This window comes from Carcharodon carcharias, chromosome 3, assembly GCF_017639515.1.
Source record: "Carcharodon carcharias isolate sCarCar2 chromosome 3, sCarCar2.pri, whole genome shotgun sequence".
NCBI lineage: Eukaryota > Metazoa > Chordata > Chondrichthyes > Lamniformes > Lamnidae > Carcharodon > Carcharodon carcharias.
Window position 1 is genome coordinate 112,216,024 of NC_054469.1, and position 22,976 is coordinate 112,238,999.

General features: G+C 43.1%; 1 protein-coding gene across 7 annotated transcripts in view; it reads left to right on the forward strand.

Annotated features, from left to right (window-relative positions):
- Window positions 1-22,976, forward strand: part of ppp1r9a (protein phosphatase 1, regulatory subunit 9A) — a 354,624-nt gene that overhangs the window by 144,271 nt on the left and 187,377 nt on the right. For all 7 annotated transcript variants that reach the window (XM_041184446.1, XM_041184448.1, XM_041184451.1 and 4 more), the window contains exon 2: window positions 13,328-13,460. In XM_041184446.1, coding sequence (XP_041040380.1) covers window positions 13,328-13,460 — 133 coding nt within the window. The remainder of the gene's footprint in view (window positions 1-13,327; window positions 13,461-22,976) is intronic.

Genomic DNA, 22,976 nt, shown 5'->3' on the forward strand with positions numbered 1-22,976 from the left:
ATCAGCACTCTCTTATACAGTATAGATTGTTGTTCCTTTTACTATGGGCATTTTTGAGAACTGTCCTGACGAGTGTAAGACAAAATGTTTCAACAGAATGTCTCCTTTTTTCAGCAATACTTAAAAGAAATTCTTGTCTCAGGGGTCACCCCCGAGAATAGAGAATTATTTCCATCTCTTCTCTGTTGTGTGACGGTGTTGACATCTCACCATCTCTCCCAGCTCATCTACTACTGCCGGCTCTGGGTCTCCCTTCTTAAAAAATAATTGTCCACTAGTTCCTGAGCCCTGTCTAACTAAGCCCTGACCCACAGTGGACCTGATCCTCATCAACTGACTGTGCATGTTGCAGCCCCACTTCTTGATGCAGCTACCCTGGCCTCTGAATGGTTCCCTTCATGTAACTGCTGGCTTTATTGGCCCAGGCCCTGTTCTGCTTTATTTCTCTAAAAATGGATTTACAAAGGCTGCAGTCTGTTTGAGTTTCTTTTAAAATTTGTATTGATTTTGCTTAAAAATGTATTTTGGGTCAATACTTCGGTTTATTGTAGGCTAGTGGGCTGTTTCCTACTCCCTTGTTCCCTTTTTCAAGTTGGGCCATTTAGGAATGAAATCAGGAAGCATCTTTTCATAAAAGGCCAGAGCAAAAGTGGAACTGCCAAAAAGCCATGAATGCTGAGTTGCTTGAAATTGTCATCATTTGAGATTGGTAGATTTTTGTTAGGTAAGGAACATGCAGTGGGGTGGGGGGTTGGGGGTGGGGGGAAGATGGCTAGATCAACAGCTGGGGAGATGGTGAACAGGAGAAGCAGGAAGTGAAATGAAGCAGAGATAGAGGGAAGGTAAAAGGGGAACAAAAAAAAGATAGGAACAGATTAGATCAGCCAAGATCTAATTGAATGATGCAGCAGGTTGAGGAGTTGAATTGCAGACTCCTGTTCCTATCTTTTTTTTTGTTCCCCTTTTACCTTCCCTCTATCTTTGCTTCATTTCACTTCCTGCTTCTCCTGTTCACCATCTCCCCAGCTGTTCTCACTGCCTGCTCCCTTGACGTTGCAATATTGCCGATGCACTGTAGTCAAATCACGCCCCAGTGATTTTTTAAACTATTTTTGCATTCAATAAAAAAGCAAAAGAAGTTTCTGTGAAGACGAGATTTGGCCATATAGAGCTTTCATGTATAACGAGCGAAAGATCAAAAGACTTTTTTAAAAACAAACTCAGGTTGTAACAAATGTAATTCAAAACTACTGATTCCAATTGAATAACTTACACATTCATCTGAAAAAACCATTTTCAACCAGCCAACGTGTGAATTATTTGAGATCTTAGCCCTCAGTCTCATTTTATTTGAGAATTGCTACTTTTTAATAACCTTGGATTGTTACTCTTATTATACTGAATAATAAAATGCACATTATCAAGAGATGAATCTAGCTTTTAAATTAAAAGATAATTAAATGGAGCTTTAACTGATCGTACACCTCTAAAACCACACTGACTTTTTTTTAAATTGATGGTTACTTTTTTAAGCATTATTGATCACTTTTGGAAACCCGGACCCACTCCTTCCACTTGCTTCTTGTGGTGGCCTCTGATCGCCATTGCCTCCAAGCATCCTACAGGTGTAACCATCCCTGTAGTGAGTCCTTAAACCAAAATAACTGAATTTACTGAACAAGCCCCAAATGAAGAAATTACCACAAAGATTTCACATTTTGTATCTTTAACTTTAACACAACTCAGAATTGATGTAAATTGAACATAAATTAATAGGCAAATCATGGTTGGTATGAGCTATAAATTGCACATGGAATAGCAGATATAACAAAGACTATTTCACAGCGTTTGTAGGCAGCACTCCACCTGTCTGGTCCCAGTTTCAGCCACACAGTCCTTTCAAGCAGAATTCCAGTCTCTTTCCTTCAAGGACCCAGCTGATTCTCCAGAAGCAGCAGGCAGCTCTTCTATCTCTCTTTTTGAATATGTTCTTGTCTGTGCAGCCTCCATATTTTAACTTCCTTCCTATGGCTACTGCTTCCAGGTCTAGGGTCACTAGGTCACACGGACCATTATTTCTCATTATCCAACAATTACAATTGATCCCTTTAGAAGTGATACAAGCTCTTTAAAGTCCTTTTCAAACATCTTTAAAAGCAATTACAGATTCCTCAAACGTTTTAAGGTAATTACAAATGTTCCTTACTGTTACTGCTAAAGAGTCACATAGGGCATTGAAGACATTTTTGTAGCTAGGAGTGCTCCTCCCTTCCAATCTACTCCTCTTGCAGTCCTTCTGAGCGAAGGACATGGATCGCCATTCTAATCAACAATAGCAACCACAGAGAGACAGCGAGAGAGAGAGTAAAAAACGGAAGGCATCTGCTCAAGCCAAAAATTTGGATCCACCTCTACAGGCTGACAGCCGATGTCCTCACAGTGGAAGGGCCTGCAAGGCTAAGATAGGGTTTGTAAGCCACTTGTGAACCTCCAGCCAAAACACTGACATCTCACTTCCACCCAGTCGTCTGCAAGGAAGAATCATCCTTGACGCAGCAATGCTAATGATTAAAAACAAAAACAGAATTACCTGGAAAAACTCAGCAGGTCTGGCAGCATCGGCGGAGAAGAAAAGAGTTGACGTTTCGAGTCCTCATGACTCTTCGACAGAACTTGAGTTCGAGTTCTCAAGTTCTGTCAAAGGGTCATGAGGACTCGAAACGTCAACTCTTTTCTTCTCCGCCGATGCTGCCAGTCCTGCTGAGTTTTTCCAGGTAATTCTGTTTTTGTTTTGGATTTCCAGCATCCGCAGTTTTTTTGTTTTTATCTGTGTTTAATTGACTGCCACTGCTCTTCAAGAAATGCCTACCTCCTTGAAGAAGTTCTGTTCTTCTCTGCGACAAGATTTCCGTACCTCTCTTTTGCCTTGCTCACCTTCATTGCTTTCCATTTCCCTCCTGGTGTTTGACAAGGTGTTTACTAAAACCCGCTTTCACAGCCATATCTCCTTTCTCAGTGACTGTCTCCGTCTCCGACTTACCCCAAGTGGATTTCAACTGAAATTCCACCCCTCATGTTTCGAAAATCCTTGGACTCGAACTCAAGTTCTGTCGAAGGGTCATGAGGACTCGAAACGTCAACTCTTTTCTTCTCCGCCGATGCTGCCAGACCTGAGTTTTTCCAGGTAATTCTGTTTTTGTTTTGGATTTCCAGCATCCGCAGTTTTTTTGTTTTTATCTCAGTGCTAATGATTAGTTAGTTTTTGTTGGTTTTGCAGTCCTTAGCTTTAATTGCTACAAGCTGGTGAGAATTTTTTTTAAATTTTAATGTGAGGTGCCTCCTCTCCCACCCCGAGAACTCACAAAGAGAAGAATGGTCAGTTTGAAAAAGAAACAAAATAGCCTTGTGGCATAAAATGCTGCTGGCATCAAGATGAAAGGAACAATGTTGGGAAAATAGTACATAGGGACAAAAGAAGGTTTGATGTGGAAGGGAGCAGGACCGCCAGCTGCAAAAGTGTTTTTGATGACATACGTGATGGCCTTTGACCCAGAAACGATTGGATATCTGCTTTCAATGTGTCGATCTTAATAGAGAAGACCTTCATGTAGACTTTGAAATGGCCTTTGAAACGTTTCCTTTGGCTCCCTTGTGGGCGGGCGTCCTGGCATAGCTCTGAGTAGGGCATCAGTTTGGGCAATCTAGAGTCGCGCATTCTGATAACGTGACCCCCTCCATCTCAGTTGATGAGATTATCATGGGCTTAACATGTTGATGCCTTGGAGATCACTCATGTTTGTTCTTTTGTCCTTCCATTTGATTTGCAAGATCTCTCTCTGTGACAGCATTAATGTTCCCGGGCCTTGATATGTTGTCTATAAGTTGTTCAAGTTTCAGGATCACAGACAAATGTGGGGAGAATCACTATCCAGTTGACTTTCAGCTTATTGTCAAGCCTGATGACATGATTCTCAAAAGCTCAAGTACGTAATTTATCAGACACTGAGCTAACAAGCGCATTGTCAGTTTTTTGGGATAGATGGTTTCCATAAAGCCATAGAAAAGTTACAGTGCTGAAAGAGGCTATTCAACCCATCGTGTCTGCATCGGCCAGACAAAGCTGACATTGATGAAGTGTTATACCACAGAATCCAATGCGCTTGTTAGCTCAGTGTCTGATAAATTACGTACTTGAGCTTTTGAGAATCATGTCATCAGGCTTGACAATAAGCTGAAAGTCAATTGGATAGTGATTCACCCCACACTTGTCTGTGATCCTGAAACTTGAACAACTTATAGACGCCATATCAAGGCCCAGGAACATCAATGCTGTCACAGAGAGATCTTGCAAATCAAATGGAAGGACAAAAGAACAAACATGAGCGATCTCCAAGGCATCGACATGTTAAGCCACTTTCCAGCACCTGGCTTGTAGCCTTGTAGGTTTCAGCACTTCAGATGCAGATCCAGGTACCTTTTAGATGAGTTGAGCATTTCAGCCTCAACCACCAACTTAGGCTTTGAATTATAGATGCCCACTACCCTCTGGGTGAAAAAGTTTTTCCTTATGTCCCTTCTAATCCGCCTATCAATCAGCTTAACTCTTTGGCCCCTGCTAATTGACTCTTCATCTATGGGAAACGAGTCTTCCCTGTCTACGTTATCTAGGCCCCTCATAATTTTGTACATCTCAATTAGGTCACCCCTTAGCCATCTCAGTTCTAAGGAAAACAATCTTTCCTCACAGCTGCAATTTTCAAGCCCTGGCAGCATTCTTGTAAATCTCCTCTGCACTCTCTCTAGTGCAATTATGTCCTTCCTGTAATGGTGACCAGAACTATACACACAATTCCACCTGTGGCCTAACCAGCATTTTATACAGTTCCATCATTACGTCCCTGTTTTTGTATTCAATAATTTGCCCAATGAAGGAAAGCATTCCATGTGCTTTCTTTACCACCTTGTCCACCTGTCCTGCCACCTTCAAGGACCAATGGACATGCACTCCAAGGTCTCTCATTTCTTCAACCTCTCTCAATAACTCCCCATTTATTGGGTATTCCCTTGCTTTGTTTGTCTTCCCCAAATGCATTACCTCACACTTTTTCGGATTGAATTCCATTTGCCACTTCTCTGCCCACTCAATCAAACCATTGATATCATTTTGGTGTTGACAGCTGTCCTCTTCATTGTCAACTAATTGGCCAATTTTTGTGTCATGTGCAAATTTTCTAATCATGCCTCCCACATTTAAGTTTAAATCATTGATATATTGAACAAACAGCAAGGGCCCCAACACTGAGCCCTGCGGAACACCACTGGAAACTTGTTTTCCATTCGCAAAAACATCCATTGACCATTACCGTTTGTTTCCTGTCACTGAGTCAATTTTGGATCCAACCTGCCACCTTCCCCTGTATCCCAAGAGATCTCACTTTCCTGCCCAGTCTGCCATGTGGGACCTTGTCAAACGCCTTACTGAAATCCATGTAGACAACATCCATTGCACTACCCTCATCAATCCTCCTTGTTAATCCCTCAAAAGTTCTATTAAGTTAGTAAGACATGATCTTCCCCTAACAAAACCATGCTGACTATCCCTGATCAATTGACGCTTTCTAAATGACAGTTAATGCTGTGCCTCAGAATTGTTTCTAATAATTTTCCCACCACTGAAGTCAGACTAACCAGCCTATAATTTTCTGGTCTGTCCCTTGCACCCTTTTTAAATAATGGTACAACGTTTGCAGATCTCCATTTCTCTGGGAGCTCACCTGTATCTAGTGAGGATTGGAAAATGATCCTCAGAGCATCCACTATTTCCTCCCTGGCTTCCTTCAACAGCCTGAGATATAATCCAACTGGCCCTGGTGATTTATTCATCTTCAAGGATGCCAGTCCCTCCAGTAATTCCTCTCTCACTATGCTTATTGTATCTAATATTTCACACTCCTCTAGAATGTCTGCATCATCCCTTTCCTTAGTGAAGACAGAGACAAAGTACTCATTGAGAACCCTGCCCACATCATCTGCATCAATTCACATGTTACCATGTACATCTCTGATAGGTCCTACCCTTTCCTTAGTCATTCTCTTGCTCTTAATCTACTGGTAAAACATCTTAAGATTTTCTTTGATTTTACCTGCCAATATTTTTATGTAACCTCCCTCTGCTTTCCTAATTTCCATTTTTACTTCACCCCCATTCTTTCTATACTATAGGCTTTCTACAGTATTAAGTCTTTTGTGACTGTCATGAGCTTTCTTTTTTGCTTTATCTTGGCCAGTATGCTTCTGGATAACCAGGGGGCTCTAGGTTTGGCAGTACCACCCTTTTTCTTTGTGGGGACATGTCTACAATGTGCCTGTAGAATCTTGCCTTTGAATGCCTCCCACTGATTTGACAGTTTTTCCTTGTAATAGCTGTATCCAGTCCATTCTCACCAGCTCACCTCTCAGCTTTGTAAAATTTGTCTTCCCCAGTTTAGAAATGTTATCCCTGTTCTATCTTTGTCCTTTTCCACAATGATACTAAATCTAACTATATTGTCATTATCTCCAAAATGGTCCCCACTGCTACTTCACCCACTTGCCCAGCTTCATTTCCTAAGACGAAATCTAGAATTGCGTCCCCTCTCATTGGGCTTGTTGCATGCTGCCTGAATAGTTCTCTTGAATGCAATTCAAGAATTTTATGCCCTCTGTGCCCATCACATTGTTCGTATACCAATTGATATTAGGGCACTTGAAGTCCCCAATGATCACTGCCCTATTTTCGCACTCAAGAAATCTATCTTACATATTTGCCCTTCTAACTCCCCTTCTAACTTCCACTCCTAGCAGTGTGGCTGCCCCTTTTTATTTCTGAGCTCAACCCATATGGTATCATTTGATTCTTCATTTAGCATATCATCCCTTCTCACAGCTATAATTGATTCTTTAACCAATAATGCTACACCCCCACCTTTTTTCAGCCCTCCCTATCCTCCCTGAAAACTTTGTATCCATGGAGCTGCCATTTTTTCCCCTCCTTAAGCCAAGTTTCTGTTATATCAATAATATCATGCTGCCTTGTGTCTATCTGTGCCCTCAGCTCATCGGCTTTATTTACTATGCTCGCATTTACATATATACCTTTTAACAATGCCAAATTCCTGTGCTGCACACTTTATAACCTGTGCTGCTCTGTCTTTCTTCATCTCACATTCCCTGCTCTGAATTTACCCTCAGGTTCCCATCTCCACGCCAATCTAGTTTAAACCACCCTCCCACCCACCCGCCAACAGCACTGGCAAATCTCTCTGCAATGATCTTCATCCCAGTCCTGTTCTGGTGTACACCGTCCAGCTTGTACAGGTCCCACCTTCCCCAGAACTGGTCCCAATGCCTCAGAAATCCGGTGCCCTCCCTCCAACACCAGCTTTCCAACCACATTTTTATCCGCTCAATTCTCCTATTTCTATACTCGCTTGCCTGTGGGAGTAATCCTGAGATTAGAGGTCCTGCTTTTCGATCTCCTCCCCCGCTCCCTAAAGTCCACATCCCCTTTCCTACCTAAGTCATTGGTACCAATGTGGACCACAACCTCTGGCTGGTCACCAACATCACCCCCCAACTGAAGAATGTCCTGCAGCCGCTCTGTGACATCCTTGACCCTGGCACTAGGGAGGCAACGCACCATCCTGGAGTCATGTCTACAGCCACAGAAATGCCTGTCTGTTCCCCTTACTAACGAATGCCCTATCACTACTGCTCTTCCCCTCTTCTTCCTCCCCTCCTGTACAGCAGAGATGGCTGTGGTGCCACAAACCTGGCCCTGACTGTACTCCTTCAACTCCTGCACTACCTGCCTAGTTTTTATGGACTGCCTGGCAGTCACCAATTCCCTTTCTGCCCCCAGGCTCCTAAGTTGTGTTGTGACTACTTCTCTGAATGTGCTATCCACATAGCTCTCAACTCACAAATGCACCACAGTGACTCTAGCCGCCACCTGAGGTCCAAAACCTGAAGTTCAAGTTCTGCAGCTGGTGACACTTCCTGTACATGTTGTTGTCTGGGACACCGATAGCATCCACAACTTCCCACATATTACATGATACACATTCTACGCTACCCAGCTGTCCTGCCATGGCTTCGGCTTACTTCCCTTATGTTAACTTTACCTTACTTTGGTTTACTTATACTACTTTATTTTACCTGGCCTTGACTTTACTTCCCTGATGCTTATGTTTCTTACTGAAATTGATGTCGCTCTTTCTTTTAAAAAGGATGTGTTTTTCTAATTTTCGGCCACTGTTAGGGAAGACTCTCCCTAACAGCAGTTTCTCACCAACTGGTGAACTTATGTTTTTCTTGTGATGTCACTTTTGGATGTTTTCAAAACTCAACCCTCTTGTGCAGCTTTTCAACCCCTGGCCTACTGCAGGCTGAGAAGGATAGAGAAAGAAAAGAACACCTCCATCTCCTTCTCACCGAACTCCCTTCTCATCAAACTTGTAGTAATTCCACTCTGTACCAGTAGGACTTGGGTCAGTGGAAAGTTTCAATACTGAGATGGATTTTTGTTAGATAAGGTATTGAGGAATATGGAATCAAATGGAGTTGAAATGCAAATCAGCAATGATCTATCAGAATGGTGGAACTGTCCAAGGATTTGACTAGCCTACTCTTGACCCTATATTCCAGGTTCAGTTGTTTTGGATGAGGAGCTAGAAGAGGCAAGAATTATTTTTGACTGGGTGAGGGCGTTTTACTTCTGGGAGCACTGCTGCTCAGTGCAGGCACAAGCGGCCTGAATTTGTTGCAGGTGAAAATTGGGGAGGTGCCATGTTCGGCTCAGCAGGAGGATATCAACTTAATCTAGGGAACGTGGAGGTCCCATTTGTGTGGTGGGTGATGTGTGGAGATGAGGCCAGGTTTGCACTTTTAGTGGGGTGGAGGTTGATGTTTTTTGTCCAAGCAAATGAGGTGCTTGATAGAGGTGGTTGTATTTTGTTTCCTCAGCAGAGATAAAGTAGAAAATTGTTCTTACTAACTTAACGTATTGGTCATCCCAAGAGACTTCTAATTCTTTAGCAAAGCCTCAGCACTGCAGGGTATTTCAGGTTCTTGTGGACCTTTGGGCCTAGCATGGTTTACACTAATTGTTGGATTGGACTGTTGCTGCCCTGGCTGGGATTAACTAACTTGAGTACAAGGCAAGGATTAAATATAGCACATAGCACAGTTAATAGATTAGAACTGAAGAATGTTGTTGGGCAGAATAGAGAGGGCTTTATCTTTGACCTTAAGAAAAATTATGCTATTTTCTTACCCTTGACATCTCTTAGAATAAAAAATGTACATTTGAAGGAAGCAAAATGGAGGTGACAAGTATGCATGCCTGAGCTGTAGTTAAGTTTTAACTGAGAACCTTTTATCATCTCAACGAAGTATATGCTGATTTAGTAAAATGCAGTTCAAAAAAGTGTCTGTTGACACCACAACATCAGATAATGAGTTGGAGAAGGGATGGGACTTCCAGCATTTATTTATTAAGCAACAAGGCAAACAACGTCACTTTAAAGAGTCTACATGCACTGCAACAGCTTACAGAACTCAACAACTTCACCCAACAAAGCATGGTGATTTCTCCAGTCAAATGCAGTAGGTGGAGAATTGTTACATAATACAGACAAGTGAAGAGGGCACTCAGGAGAGCACATACCTCCCCCACGCTTTGCAACTCAACGTTATTACAATTACAGCACTCTTCCTTGAGTCTTTTCTCTGCCTGTTGATGCTCTGTAGCTAAAACGTTGAAGAAAGAAGTCATTTTATGAAGAGCTCCCACCTCACTGAGGAGGCTTAAGGGCAATCTACACCCAACAACCTGCTCTGAAAACTCTGTTCACATTTTGACAGCTGTGAAAAAACGCACCACAGCAGCACAACGTTATAAATGAAACAAGCCACAACATTATAAAAATATTCAACTTGCCCTAACTTCCAATGTTAACAGATCCTTGAAAAAAATTCCAGGATCTGGATCCAGATCCGCATCTTTGTCAAAAACAGAAAAGTTCTTCCTTGGACTATACCTTATATGTGTACCAAGTTTTGTTGAAATCTGTCCATTAGTTTTTGAGGTATATTGTTTATAGACACACAGACCGACAAACATTACCTCTGCCCGTTAAGGAGAACTTTAACTCCATAAGAATGGGTAATCTTGGGGGCAGATGGGTTGTTGGAATTAATGATTTTCAATGTCGACTGCAACCCAGCTCCAAAGCATCCTGCCCTGGGCTTATCAAATGTGCATTTTGATGCTGGTGAGGAACCTACTCGCTGAAGTTGGGATTTAATTACAGTTTTGCCGGCTGGCGGATATTTATTTGTGCAGTTAAATTTCTTCAGAGATGTTAATGAGGTGCTTGTAAATTGAATTTTACTTGGCTCCAAATTTAACATCTCCAGCCTAATGTCTTCACATTTCCCAGGGACCGGGAAACTGGGCAAACAGTGGTAACTTGAATCACAGTTCAGGTGAAAATTTATCATTGCCGAATCTGAATAAAACTTCACTGAATATGGCTCATGTCGTTTGGCAGAGAATTCATGTGTGGATACAGATTTTTTTTCTCGACTTTGGAGGCTTCCAAACTGTCATGATGTGAAGCACATCAGATTCGTTTGCGAGCATGCCACCCATGGTGTGATGACATGTTCTGGTAGGGTCAGCACTTGCACAGGAGAGGGAACCAAAGCTACAGGAGGCACTACCCATGTCACAAGGTTTAACAGACAGAGACTCAGCTTCCTTGACTTTTCTGAGGAACAGGATCTGGTGGACAAGCAGTACCAGTGGCTTTGAAGGCCAGCATTGCCATAATTATTTTTTTTACTCTACTTCTTACCAGGATACCCCCAGAGATACCTCAAGAGTCTCGCAGTCTGCTGCGAATAAGCGAATGAGGTAAGTGATGAATGGTTGCCGGCCAGGGCCGGGAGTTATGTAATTTTTCCCCTTTGGCAATAGGATGAGCAGGATGAGCCCACTTCATGACCTTCTCTACCATCAATGTCTGCTCATGTTAACTTGTGATGTGTTAATCACTGGGTGAAAACCCAACAAATCTCTCAAGAGTCCCACTGAAGTGCAAGTGCTTGTGCTGGTGCATAGCTGTATGCCCTATAACTGTGCACTCTCAGAAGGAATGAGGTCCTCTGAGGAATCATTGACATGGATGTCCTTGAGCACTTTTTATACCCTTGAAAGACCAACAAAAGGAGTATGATTTAGTTGTTGCTTAATCACAATAGCCAATCTCAAGCTTCTCATAGCTCAGCCATTGGTAAAATAAAGTACACATATATGTGTTATTTTGTCACAGATATGTGTGAGCTGCCTTTCTTTCCATCTCTGGGTGAAAAAAAGAAACCTTTGAGCGACTGACAGTCGGTTATTCATCTAATGGATGTAGGGTAATCTGAAGGTGACAGACAGATACATCACTTTGCGGAAGGATTGGGGTGAGTTGCAATGGCGGATATATAAGTGGAGAGCAGATGAAGTCCATGTGTACACATGCATATGTGTGTGTGGAGTGATGTGATGGAGAATGCTAATAAGACAAATGAAATTAGGTAGGGGCTTAAACCATAAAATGTATTTGATTTATTTAACTACTGCTTACGCTGTATTCCAGACCTGGGCACAACAGTCCTGCTACTTAACTCCTCAGCTACCTCCAAGCACAGCTTCTTAGTGAGCGCTACAGCTTTCTTCCTCCCATTGCTGGAAAAAAGTATGCTCCTCTTGCTCAAGTCTGCACCCAGCAGTAATTCCAGTGAAGTGTCATTGAATCTGGATGCTTTCCTTGCTCAGAGCCTGAAAAGAAAAAGACCTAAAACCCCTTGCTCCTGTGTGTGTAAGATTTCAGTAATTCCACAATAATAGCTAGCTGGCTTTTTCTCCTCATATCTCTATAACCTGCTTTCTCTCTCTGAAAACCCTTGTCAAGAGGCAAAGGGGAAAATCACTGTTTGAGCACTTGCCTTTCAATGTCTCTATCAGTGAACTGAATACGAAAAGTGCTGGAAGACCACCTCATGTTGTCATCAAGGAACTGAAAGGAATTTGGAAGACATCGATCAAAATCAACCCACTGAATCTTGTACTCTGAATTGACTCTGTTGAACTGTTTTATCCCACCCTTAAAATCTATGTTTTTTTTGTGTCTTATGCATCTTGTATGTCTGTGTATAGGGATTTAAGGGCGTAGAGTTTAGGTTATAGAGTTAAAAATTAGCAGTTCATATTTCTTTCTTTTGCCACTTGTTAAAGACAATTTGTTCAATAAACAGTTAATTACTTATTAAGTTTACGTACCTGGTGCTTGTATTCTGTTAACCTAAATTAAACAATCAGGTGGGTTGATCAAACTTTTTCACATTTGTCGCAGCTCAGGGAGTGGTGAGCCTTGATATTGCAGCGCACTAATCCCAGTGAGTTGTGACACTATGTTGACTAAAAACAGAATCAAACTGAGATTCACAAAACTTAACATCTCAGCTGTGTCCAGAGAGCAATGGTGAGTGGGATGGAAAGAACATTGATGAATTTACCTCAACAAGTCGTTGACATGTTTGAAATATTATTGCTGAAGCATCTGAGAACTATGAGAAGGATATATTTAATGTACTACATAATTCTTAACTCATGTATATACAATCCAAAATATAGATATCCCTAAAGAGAAAATCCAAGGAAAACAAATAGGCGTACATTTCTGAGAGTAGAATATAGGATCTCTCTTCTGAGGGTTTGGATGGAGTCGGGATTTCGTGCCTCCAAGCTGTGCATCAGGCATGATGGCACCTGCATGATGTGATCTCAGCTGAATTCAAAGGAACATTGTACAAATAGAAATTGAAGGTGCTCATGATGGGAGGAGCACAACGAGCAAGGGCAGCATCCAGATTCAATGATACTTTACTGGAATTACTGCTGGTGCAATCTTGATCGGGGGGACATACTTTTGAAAGCTTTTGATGCATAGTCTTGTAGTCAGCATGGTGTCTATGCACAGACATCCTCACAAGATGGACAGAGAGATTCTCCAAAATATTAAGTATCCCAAAGATAGCCATTTTGCAACTTCTATGATGTGCAGGTCTGTTTAAAAACATTGTCATATTTTCCCTCCTTTTAAAAGTGTTTAGGTGAAGGGTGTCAGTACTTTCGCCAGCAATTGTACATCCTCGCCAATGATGTTGACACTTAGTACTGAACAGTTTTGACCTGTAGGCCCATGTTCATCAAGAATACAATTTGTTTTTACAGGTTTTCCATACATATTCTAATGAAGACTATGATAGGAGAAATGATGATGTGGATCCAGTTGCTGCATCTGCTGAATATGAACTGGAAAAACGTGTCGAGAGACTGGACCTTTTCCCTGTTGAACTTGAGAAAGGTAGGAGTAAGAACCTAGTTTATTCTGAAATTTCTTGATCTGAGCTTAACTTTAATAGAAAGTGACAAATAGAGGCTTAGCAGCTGCTTAGAGCAAAAGAAAGATGAGGGGAATTCACCACAGACTACAGCACAAGCAATTCATATTTATAAAGCACCTTTAAAGTTAAAAAATGACCCAAACACAGTTCATAGAGGTGTATCCAAAAATAATGGGTGTCAACCTAATGAATCACAGAGTTGTTATAGCACAGAAGAAGCCATTTGGCCCATCATGTCTACATTGGCTCTCTGAATGAGTAACTCACCTAGTACCATTCCCCTACCTTCTCCCCATAACCCTGCACATTTTTTTCAGATAACAGTCTAATTCCCTTTTGAATACTTCAATTGAAGCTGCCTTCACTCTCAGGCTGTGCATTCCAAATCTTAACTGCTCGCTGCGTAAAAAGTTTCTCCTGATATCAATTTTGCTTCTATGCTAATTACTTTAAATCTGTGTGCCCTCTCGTTTTTGATCCTTCCATGAGTGGAAACAGTTTCAGCCTATCTACTCTGTCTAGAACCCTTATGATTTTGAATATCTCTAACAAATCTACCTTTCCTCTAAGGAAAACAGTCGGAACTCCTCTAATCTGTCTTCATAACTGAAGTTCCTCATCTCTGGAACCATTCCTGTGAATCTTTTCTGCACCCTCTCGAATGCCTTCATATTCTCCCTAAAGTGCGAAGCCCAGAACTGGATGCAGTTCTCTTGCTGAGGCTGAACTAGTGACTTATACAAATTTAGCATAACCTCCTTGCTCTTGTACTCTATGCCTCTATTAATAAAGCCCAGGAAAGTGTGTGCTTTATTAATTGTTCTCTCAGTCTACCCTGCCACATTTAATGCTTTATGCACATATACTCCCAGGTTCCTCTGTTCTTGCGCACCCATTAGCATTATACCCTTTTTTTTATATTGTGTCTCCATTTTCTTCCTAACAAAGTGAATCCCTTCACAGTACTCTGCACTGAACTTCATCCGCCTATTCTACCAACTTGCCTACGTCAGCTTGCAGTTCTACAGTATCCTCCTCACGGTTCATAATGCTTCCAAGTTTTGTATCATCTGCAAGCTTTGAAATTGTGGCCTAGGTCGTTAATATGTATCAGGAAAAGGAAGGGTCCCAACCCTGACTTCTGGGGAACTATACTACAAACCTTCCTCCACAAAAATCATCCATTAACCACTACTCTGTTTCCTGTCGCTCAGCCAATTCTGTATCGATGTTGCTACTGTTCCTTTTATTCCATGAGCGCTCTAACTTTCCTCACAAGTCTGTTGTGTGGCACTGTATCAAGCACCTTTTAGAAGTCCATGTACACCATATCAACAGCATTGTCCTCATCAACCTGCTCTGTTACCTCTTCAAAAAACTCCAAGTTAGTTAAGCATGATTTTCCCATAAGAAATCCATGCTGACTTTCTTTAGTTAAGCCACATGTGTCCATGTGGCTATTAATTTTGTCCTGAACAATTGTTTCTAGAAGTTTTCCCACCACCCAAGTCAAACTGACTGGCCTGTAGCTGCTGGGCTTACCTTTACACCCTTTTTTGAACAAGGGTGTAATGTTTGCAATCCTCTAGACCTCTAGGACCACACCTGAGCCTAAGGAAGACTGAAAAATTATGGCCAAAGTCCGTGTAATTTCCACTCCCACTTCCCTCAGTATCCTTGGATGCATCTCATCTGGTCCGAGTGCCTTATCAACTTTGGGTACAGACAACCTATCCAATACCACCACCTTTTCAATTTTAGATCCGTCTGATATCTGAATTACCTCATCTATTACCCTCGCCTGGGTAGCATTTTCTTCCTTCGTAAAGTCAGATGCAAAGTATTCATCTAATACCTCAGCTATGTTCTCTGCCTCCATGTGTAAGTCCCCTTTTTGGTCCCGAATAGGCCCTACTCCTCCTTGTATCACCTTTTTACTATTTATATGCCTAGAGAAGACTTTGGGATTCCCTTTTATGCTAGCTGCGAGTCTCTTTTCATGCTCCCTCTTTGCTTCCCTTATTTGCTTCTTCACTTCTCCTCCCAACCTTCTGTATTCCGCTTGGTTTTCAATTGTATTTTCTACCTGACACTTCTTATAAGTGAACTTCATCTTTATTCACTTTTTCTTCTTTAACTTAATGCCTGTCTCCTTTGTCATCCAGCGAGTTCTGGGTTTGTTTGCCCTACTTTTCCATTTCGAGGGAAAATACCTTGACTGTGCCCGAATTATCTTCTCTTTGAAGGTAGCCCATTGATTAGCCACTGTTTTTTCTGCCAACCTTTGATTTGAATGTTAAAAACAAAAAAACTGCGGATGCTGGAAATCCAAAACAAAAACAGAATTACCTGGAAAAACTCAGCAGGTCTGGCAGCATTGGCGGAGAAGAAAAGAGTTGACGTTTCGAGTCCTCATGACCCTTCAACAGAACTAGGTGAATCCAAGGAAGGGGTGAAATATAAGCTGGTTTAAGGTGTGTGGGGCGGGGTAGTGGGGTTTGGGTGGGGGGAGAGAAGTGGAGGGGGGTGGTGTGGTTGTAGGGACAAACAAGCAGTGATAGAAGCAGATCATCAAAAGATGTCACAGAACAGAACAAAAGAACACATAGTTGTTAAAGTTGGTGATATTATCTAAACGAATGTGCTAATTAAGAATGGACGGTAGGGCGCTCAAGGTATAGCTCTAATGGGGGTGGGGGGAGCATAAAAGATTTAAAAATATTTAAAAATAATGGAAATAGGTGGGAAAATAAAAATCTATATCATTTATTGGAAAAAACAAAAGGAAGGGGGAAGAACCAGAAAGGGGGTGGGGATGGAGGAGGGAGCTCAAGACCTAAAGTTGTTGAATTCAATATTCAGTCCGGAAGATGAGGTGTTGTTCCTCCAGTTTGCGTTGGGCTTCACTGGAACAATGCAGCAAGCCAAGGACAGACATGTGGGCAAGAGAGCAGGGTGGAGTGTTAAAATGGCAAGCGACAGGGAGGTTTGGGTCATTCTTGCGGACAGACCGCAGGTGTTCTGCAAAGCGGTCGCCCAGTTTACGTTTGGTCTCTCCAATGTAGAGGAGACCACATTGGGAGCAACAAATGCAGTAGACTAAGTTGGGGGAAATGCAAGTGAAATGCTGCTTCACTTGAAAGGAGTGTTTGGGCCCTTGGATGGTGAGGAGAGAGGAAGTGAAGGGGCAGGTGTTACATCTTTTGCATGGGCATGGGGTGGTTCCATAGGAGGGGGTTGAGGAGTAGGGGCTGATGGAGGAGTGGACCAGGGTGTCTCGGAGGGAACGATCCCTACGGAATGCTGACAGCGGGGGTGAAGGGAAGATGTGTTTGGTGGTGGCATCATACTGGAGTTGGCGGAAATGGCGGAGGATGATCCTTTAAATGCGGAGGCTGGTGGGGTGATAAGTGAGGACAAGGGGGACCCTATCATGTTTCTGGGAGGGAGGAGAAGGCATGAGGGCGGATGCGCGGGAGATGGGCCAGACACGGTTGAGGGCCCTGTCAACGACCGTGTGTGGAAAACCTTGGTTAAGGAAGAAGGAGGACATGTCAGAGGAACTGTTTTTGAAGGTAGCATCATCGGAACAGATGTGACGGAGGCGAAGGAACTGAGAGTCCTTACAGGAAGCGTGGTGTGAGGAGCTGTAGTTGAGGTAGCTGTGGGAGTTGGTAGGTTTGTAATAGATATTGGTGGACAGTCTATCACCAGAGATTGAGACAGAGAGGTCAAGGAAGGGAAGGGAAGTGTCAGAGATGGACCACGTGAAAATGATGGAGGGGTGGAGATTGGAAGCAAAATTAATAAATTTTTCCTAGTCCCAATGAGAGCATGAAGCAGCACCGAAGTAATCATCGATGTACCGGAGAAAGAGTTGTGGAAGGGGGCCGGAGTAGGACTGGAACAAGGAATGTTCCACATACCCTATAAAGAGACAGACATAGCTGGGGCCCATGCGGGTACCCATAGCCACACCTTTTATTTGGAGGAATTGAGAGGAGTTGAAGGAGAAATTGTTCAGTGTGAGAACAAGTTCAGCCAGATGGAGGAGAGTAGTGGTCGATGGGGATTGTTCGGGCCTCTGTTCGAGGAAGAAGCTAAGGGCCCTCAGTCCATCCTGGTGGAGGATGGAGGTGTAGAGGGATTGGACATCCATGATGAAGAGGAAGCGGTTGGGGCCAGGGAACTGGAAATTGTTGATGTGACGTAAGGTGTCAGAGGAATCACGGATGTAGGTGGGAAGGGACTGGACAAGGGGAGAGAGAAGGGAGTCAAGATAACGAGAAATGGGTTCTGTGGGGCAGGAGCAAGCTGACACGATCGGTCTACCGGGACAGTTCTGTTTGTGGATTTTGGGTAGGACGTAGAAGCAGACCGTCCGAGGTTGGGCGACTATCAGGTTGGAAGCTGTGGGAGGAAGATATCCAGAGGAGATGAGGTCAGTGACAGTCCTGGAAACAATGGCTTGATGTTCAGTGGTGGGGTCATGGTCCATGGAGAGGTAGGAGGAAGTGTCTGCGAGTTGATGCTCAACCTCCGCGAGTGCACCAGACAACAACAGCACCACCCTTGTCAGCGGGTTTGATAATGTCAGGGTTGACCTGAGAGAATGGAGTGCAGTAAGTTCAGAGAGAGAGAGATTAGAATGGGTGAGAGGAGCAGAGAAATTGAGACGACTAATGTCGCGCCGACAATGAAAAGATCAAGAGAAGGTAAGAATCCAGAGGGAGGGGTCCAGGTGGAGGGAGAATATTGGAGGTGGGTGAAAGGATCCGTTGAACGGGGAGAGGACTCCTGCCCAAAGAAGTGAGCCCGGAGACGAAGATGGCGGAAGAAGAGTTCAGCATCATGCCGAGCCCGAAATTCATTGAGGTGAGGGCGTAAGGGTATGAAACTAAGTCCTTTGCTGAGCACTGAACGTTCAGCATCGGAGAGGGGAAGGGCAGGGGGTATAGTGAATACACGGCTGGGGCTGGGATTGGAAGATGGGGTGGGCACGGAGGGAGAGGCAGGGGTGGAGGGTCCTAGATGGGTGTTGGTGTTGATGAGTTGTTGGAGCTTGCTTTCCTTAGCACTTGAGAGAAAGAGAAAAAGTTTCTTGTTGAAGCGTCGGATGAGACGAAGAATAAAATGAAACTGGGGCACTCGCAGCTTTGAAAAAGGGTACGGCGGTGCTGCTGGAGGGAGAGGTCGAGTGTGTTCATATGGTGGCGCATGGCACTGAGTGTGGATCTCAGAATGTGACGAGAACAGCAGTCCGAGAAACGTTTTATGTCCCGGAGATACCTTTGATTTGAATGTATTTGGCGCAGATCTGTTCTTACCTCATTAAAATTGGCTTTTCCCTAACCAACCTCCTCGGTTGATCACAAGAAAGGATAGTTTCTTTTTCACAAGAATATGCCTTTCCCAAATCAGAATGTATTTAACTATTTAAGCTGTGAGCAGTAAGGAGGCAATCAAAAAAGGTTTTCCAGTCAAAGAGCAAATTTATTAACCACTAACACCATGAAAAATAATAAATAAAAAACGTGACATCAAGCATTTGGCCCTCATGCAGTCATTCGGGGGCATACGCACACACATAACAGAAATAAGGGAGTTAAGAGTCCAATAAAAAGTAAAAGAACATATGGTTAAGTGTCCTTTGGTTGTCCTTGAGGCCTAGATTTCGAACGTTGTAGCCAATTTGGGTTAATTGGTTCCTTGGATGCGGTGAGGTGTAGAAAATGTTGCAATTATTACGAGATCTCTGTTTGCTGGTAGGTTTCTGGTAGAGTTAGCTTCCTGAACCAGGCGTCACATACTTTCCAAATATTTTCCTACTGACATTTGATCGACTTGGCCCATTTCCAAGAACCAGGACTACGCTTTACACTATTCCTATCCCAGCCTATATTTGGATAATTTAAGTCCTCCATTATGAGTACTCTAATGTTTGCACATAGAACCATAGAAAAGTTACAGCACAGAAGAAAGCCATTTGGCCCATTTTGTCCATGCCAGCCGAGGACACCCAGGTGCCCTTTCTAATCCCACCTTCCTGCACCCGGCCCAGCAGCACTTTAGGTGCAGATCCAGGTACTTTTTAAAAGAGTTTAAAGTTTCTGCCTCTACCACCAAATTGGGCAGCGAATTCCAGACCCCAATACCCTCTGCGTCTAAAAGTTCTTCCGCATGTCCCCCCTACACCTTCTGCCACTTATCTTGAATCTATGTCCCCTGGTTCTAGAATTCTCCATCAAGGGAAACAATTTTATCCTGTCCACTCTATCTATTCCCCTCATAATTTTGTACACCTCAATCAAGTCACCTCTCAGCCTTCTTTGTTCTAAGGAAAATAACCGCAACCTATCCTTGTAGCTACTCTTTTCTAGCCCTGGCAACATTCTTGTAAACCTCCTCTGCACTCTCTCCAGAGCTATTACGTCCTTCCTGTAATGTGGTGACCAGAACTGCACACAATACTCCAGTTGTGGCCTCACCAGTGTTTTATACAATTCCAACATTATATCCTTACTTTTATATTCTATACCTTTGCCAATGAAGGAGAGCATTCCATATGCTTTCTTTACAACCTTGTCTACTTGAACTGCTGCCTTCAGGGACCTGTGTACTTGTACGTCAAGATCTCTTACTTCATCTACCCCTCTTAGTATATTCCCATTTATTTTGTAATCCCTGTAACTGTTTGACCTCCATAAATGTATGACCTCACACTTCTCTATGTTAAAATCCATCTGCCACTTTGCCGCCCACTCCACCAACCCATCTATATGGTTTTGGAGATTATGGCTATCTCTACACTATCCGCTACTCGGCCAATCTTTGTGTCATCTGCAAATTTCCCAATCATGCCCCCCATGTTCACGTCCAAATCGTTAATATATAACACAAACAGTAAGGGTCCCAACAGCGAGCCCTGCGGAACACCACTTGAGACAACTTTCCATTCAAAGGGCATCCATCGACCATTACCCTTTGTTTCCTGTTACAAAGCCAACCTTTTATCCAGTTTGCCACATTACCCTGAATCCCATGGGCTTTTACTTTCCTGATCAGTCTGCCATGTGGGACCTTGTCAAATGCCTTGCTAAAATCCATGTACACAACATCCACTGCACTACCTTCATCAATCCTTCTTGTCACTTCTTCAAAGAATTCAATCAAATTTGTGAGGCTAGACCTTCCTTGAACAAATCCATGCTGACCATCCCTGACTAGTCCATGACTTCCCACATGACAGTTAATCCTATCTCTCAGGATTGATTCTACTAATTTGCTCACCACCGATGTAAGACTAACTGGCCTATAATTGTTTGACATTTCCTTTGATCCCTTTTGAAATAATGGAACTACGTTTGCATTTCTCCAGTCCTCCGGTACCTCCCCTGTATCTAGTGAAGATTGGAAAATCATCATCAGAGCATCTGCTATCTCCTCCCTGATTTTCTTCAGCAGCCACGGAAACAATCCATCTGGCTCTGGTGACTTATCAACTTTCAAGGATTTTAATCCTTCGAGTAATTCCTCTCTCTTTATGACTATCCCGTCCAATATCTCACAGTGTTGCTCCTGGACTACAATCTCTACATTCTCCCTTTCCTTTGTAAACACGGAGACAAAATATTAATTCAAAACCCTTCCCACAGTCTCTGCCTCTACACACAAGTTTCCATCTTCATCTCTGATAGATCCCACTTTTTCCTTAACTAACCATTTAGCATTAATGTATTGGTAAAACATCTTTGGGTTATCTTTAACTTTACTTGCTAATCTTTTTTCATGCGTACTCTTTGAATTTCTTATTTCCTTTTTTACTTCGTCCCTGTGCTTCCTATATTTGTCTAGGCTGTCTGCAGTGCTTAGTTCTTTGTGCCTACCATACGCTTTCTTTTTCTGTTTGATCTTCCCCTGTATTCCTCTAAACAACCGGGGGATCTGGATTTGGCAGTACCACTCTTATTTTTGTAGGGGCATGTCTACTTTGTACAATTAGGATCTCGCTTCTTAGCGCTTCCCACTGGTTTTCCACTGTTTCATCCACCACAGTGCTGTTCAGTCCACCTCAGCCAAGTCCCTTTTCATTTCTGCAAAATTTGCCTTCCTCCAGATCAAGACTTTTACTCCTGCCTTATCTCTGTCCTTTTCCATGGTAATGCGAAATCTAACTGAATTGTGATCACTGTCCCCGATATGGTCGCCAACTGTCACTTCACCCACTTGCCCTTCTTCATTCCCCAAAACTAGGTCTGGAATTGCATCTCCTCTTGGGTTTGTCACTAATGGGTTGAAAAAATTTTCCTGAACACACTGCATGAATTTTTCTCCCTCAGTGCCCCTTATATTGTTTGAATCCCAGTTGATATTAGGATAGTTGAAGTCTCCTATTATTATTGCCCTCTTGTTCTTACAAGCAGAAATTTGCCGACATATTTGTTCTTCTATCTCCCTTTCACTATTTGGGGGTCTGTAGTATACTCCCAGTAGTGTGACTGCCCTTTTTTTATTTCTACGCTCAATCCAAAAAGCCTCGTTTGCTGACCCATTTAGTATATCATCCCTTCTCACAACTGGAATTGATCCTTTAACCATTAGTGCTCCCCTCCCCCTCCTTTTTTATCTCCTACTCTAGCATATCTGAAGACTCTTTAACCAGGGATATTAAGCTGCCGGTTCTGTCCTTCCTTTAGCCAGGTCTCCGTTATAGCAATGACATCCTGCTGCCATGTGTCTACCTGTGTCCTTAACTCATCTACCTTGTTTGTAATACTCCTTGCATTGAAGTATAAACAGTTTAACCCCGTCAGTTTCTCTTGCTGGACACTTTGTAAACTTTGCTTCTTCTGTAACTCCATGTCTATCACAACGTCCCTAGTTAATGTTCTACCTCCATTTTTCTGATCTGAATCTGACCTATCTGATCCTACTCCTGGGATCCCATCCCCCTGCCACACTAGTTTAAATACTCCCCAGCAGAACTTGCAAAAGCTCCCGCAAGGATACTGGTCCCAGCTCTGCCTGGGTGCAGCTCGTCTGGTTTGTACAGGTCCCACCTTCCCCAGAACCGGTCCCAGTGCCTCAGGAATCTGAATCCCTCCTGGCTACACCATCTCTCCAATCACGTAATCGTTTGGTCTATCCTCTTATTCCTGCTCTCGCTAGCACAAGGAACTGGGAGTAATCCTGAGATTACTACATTTGAGGTCCTGCATTTTAATTTACCTCCTAACTCCCTGTACTGAGCTTGCAGGTCCTCGTCCCTTAGTTTATCTATATCGTTGGTACCAAAGTGTACCACGACCAATGGCTGCTTATCTTACCTCAACAGAATGTCTTGCAGCTGCTCCGTGACATCCCGTGACATGTAGGTGTGTGATATTCTGTAAAAGGCCATCTCCTGATCCAGGCAGGTGTCCAGGCAATCGTATCCCTGAGCAGCGCGAGGCTGTCCAAGATCTGCCTGCCGGGCA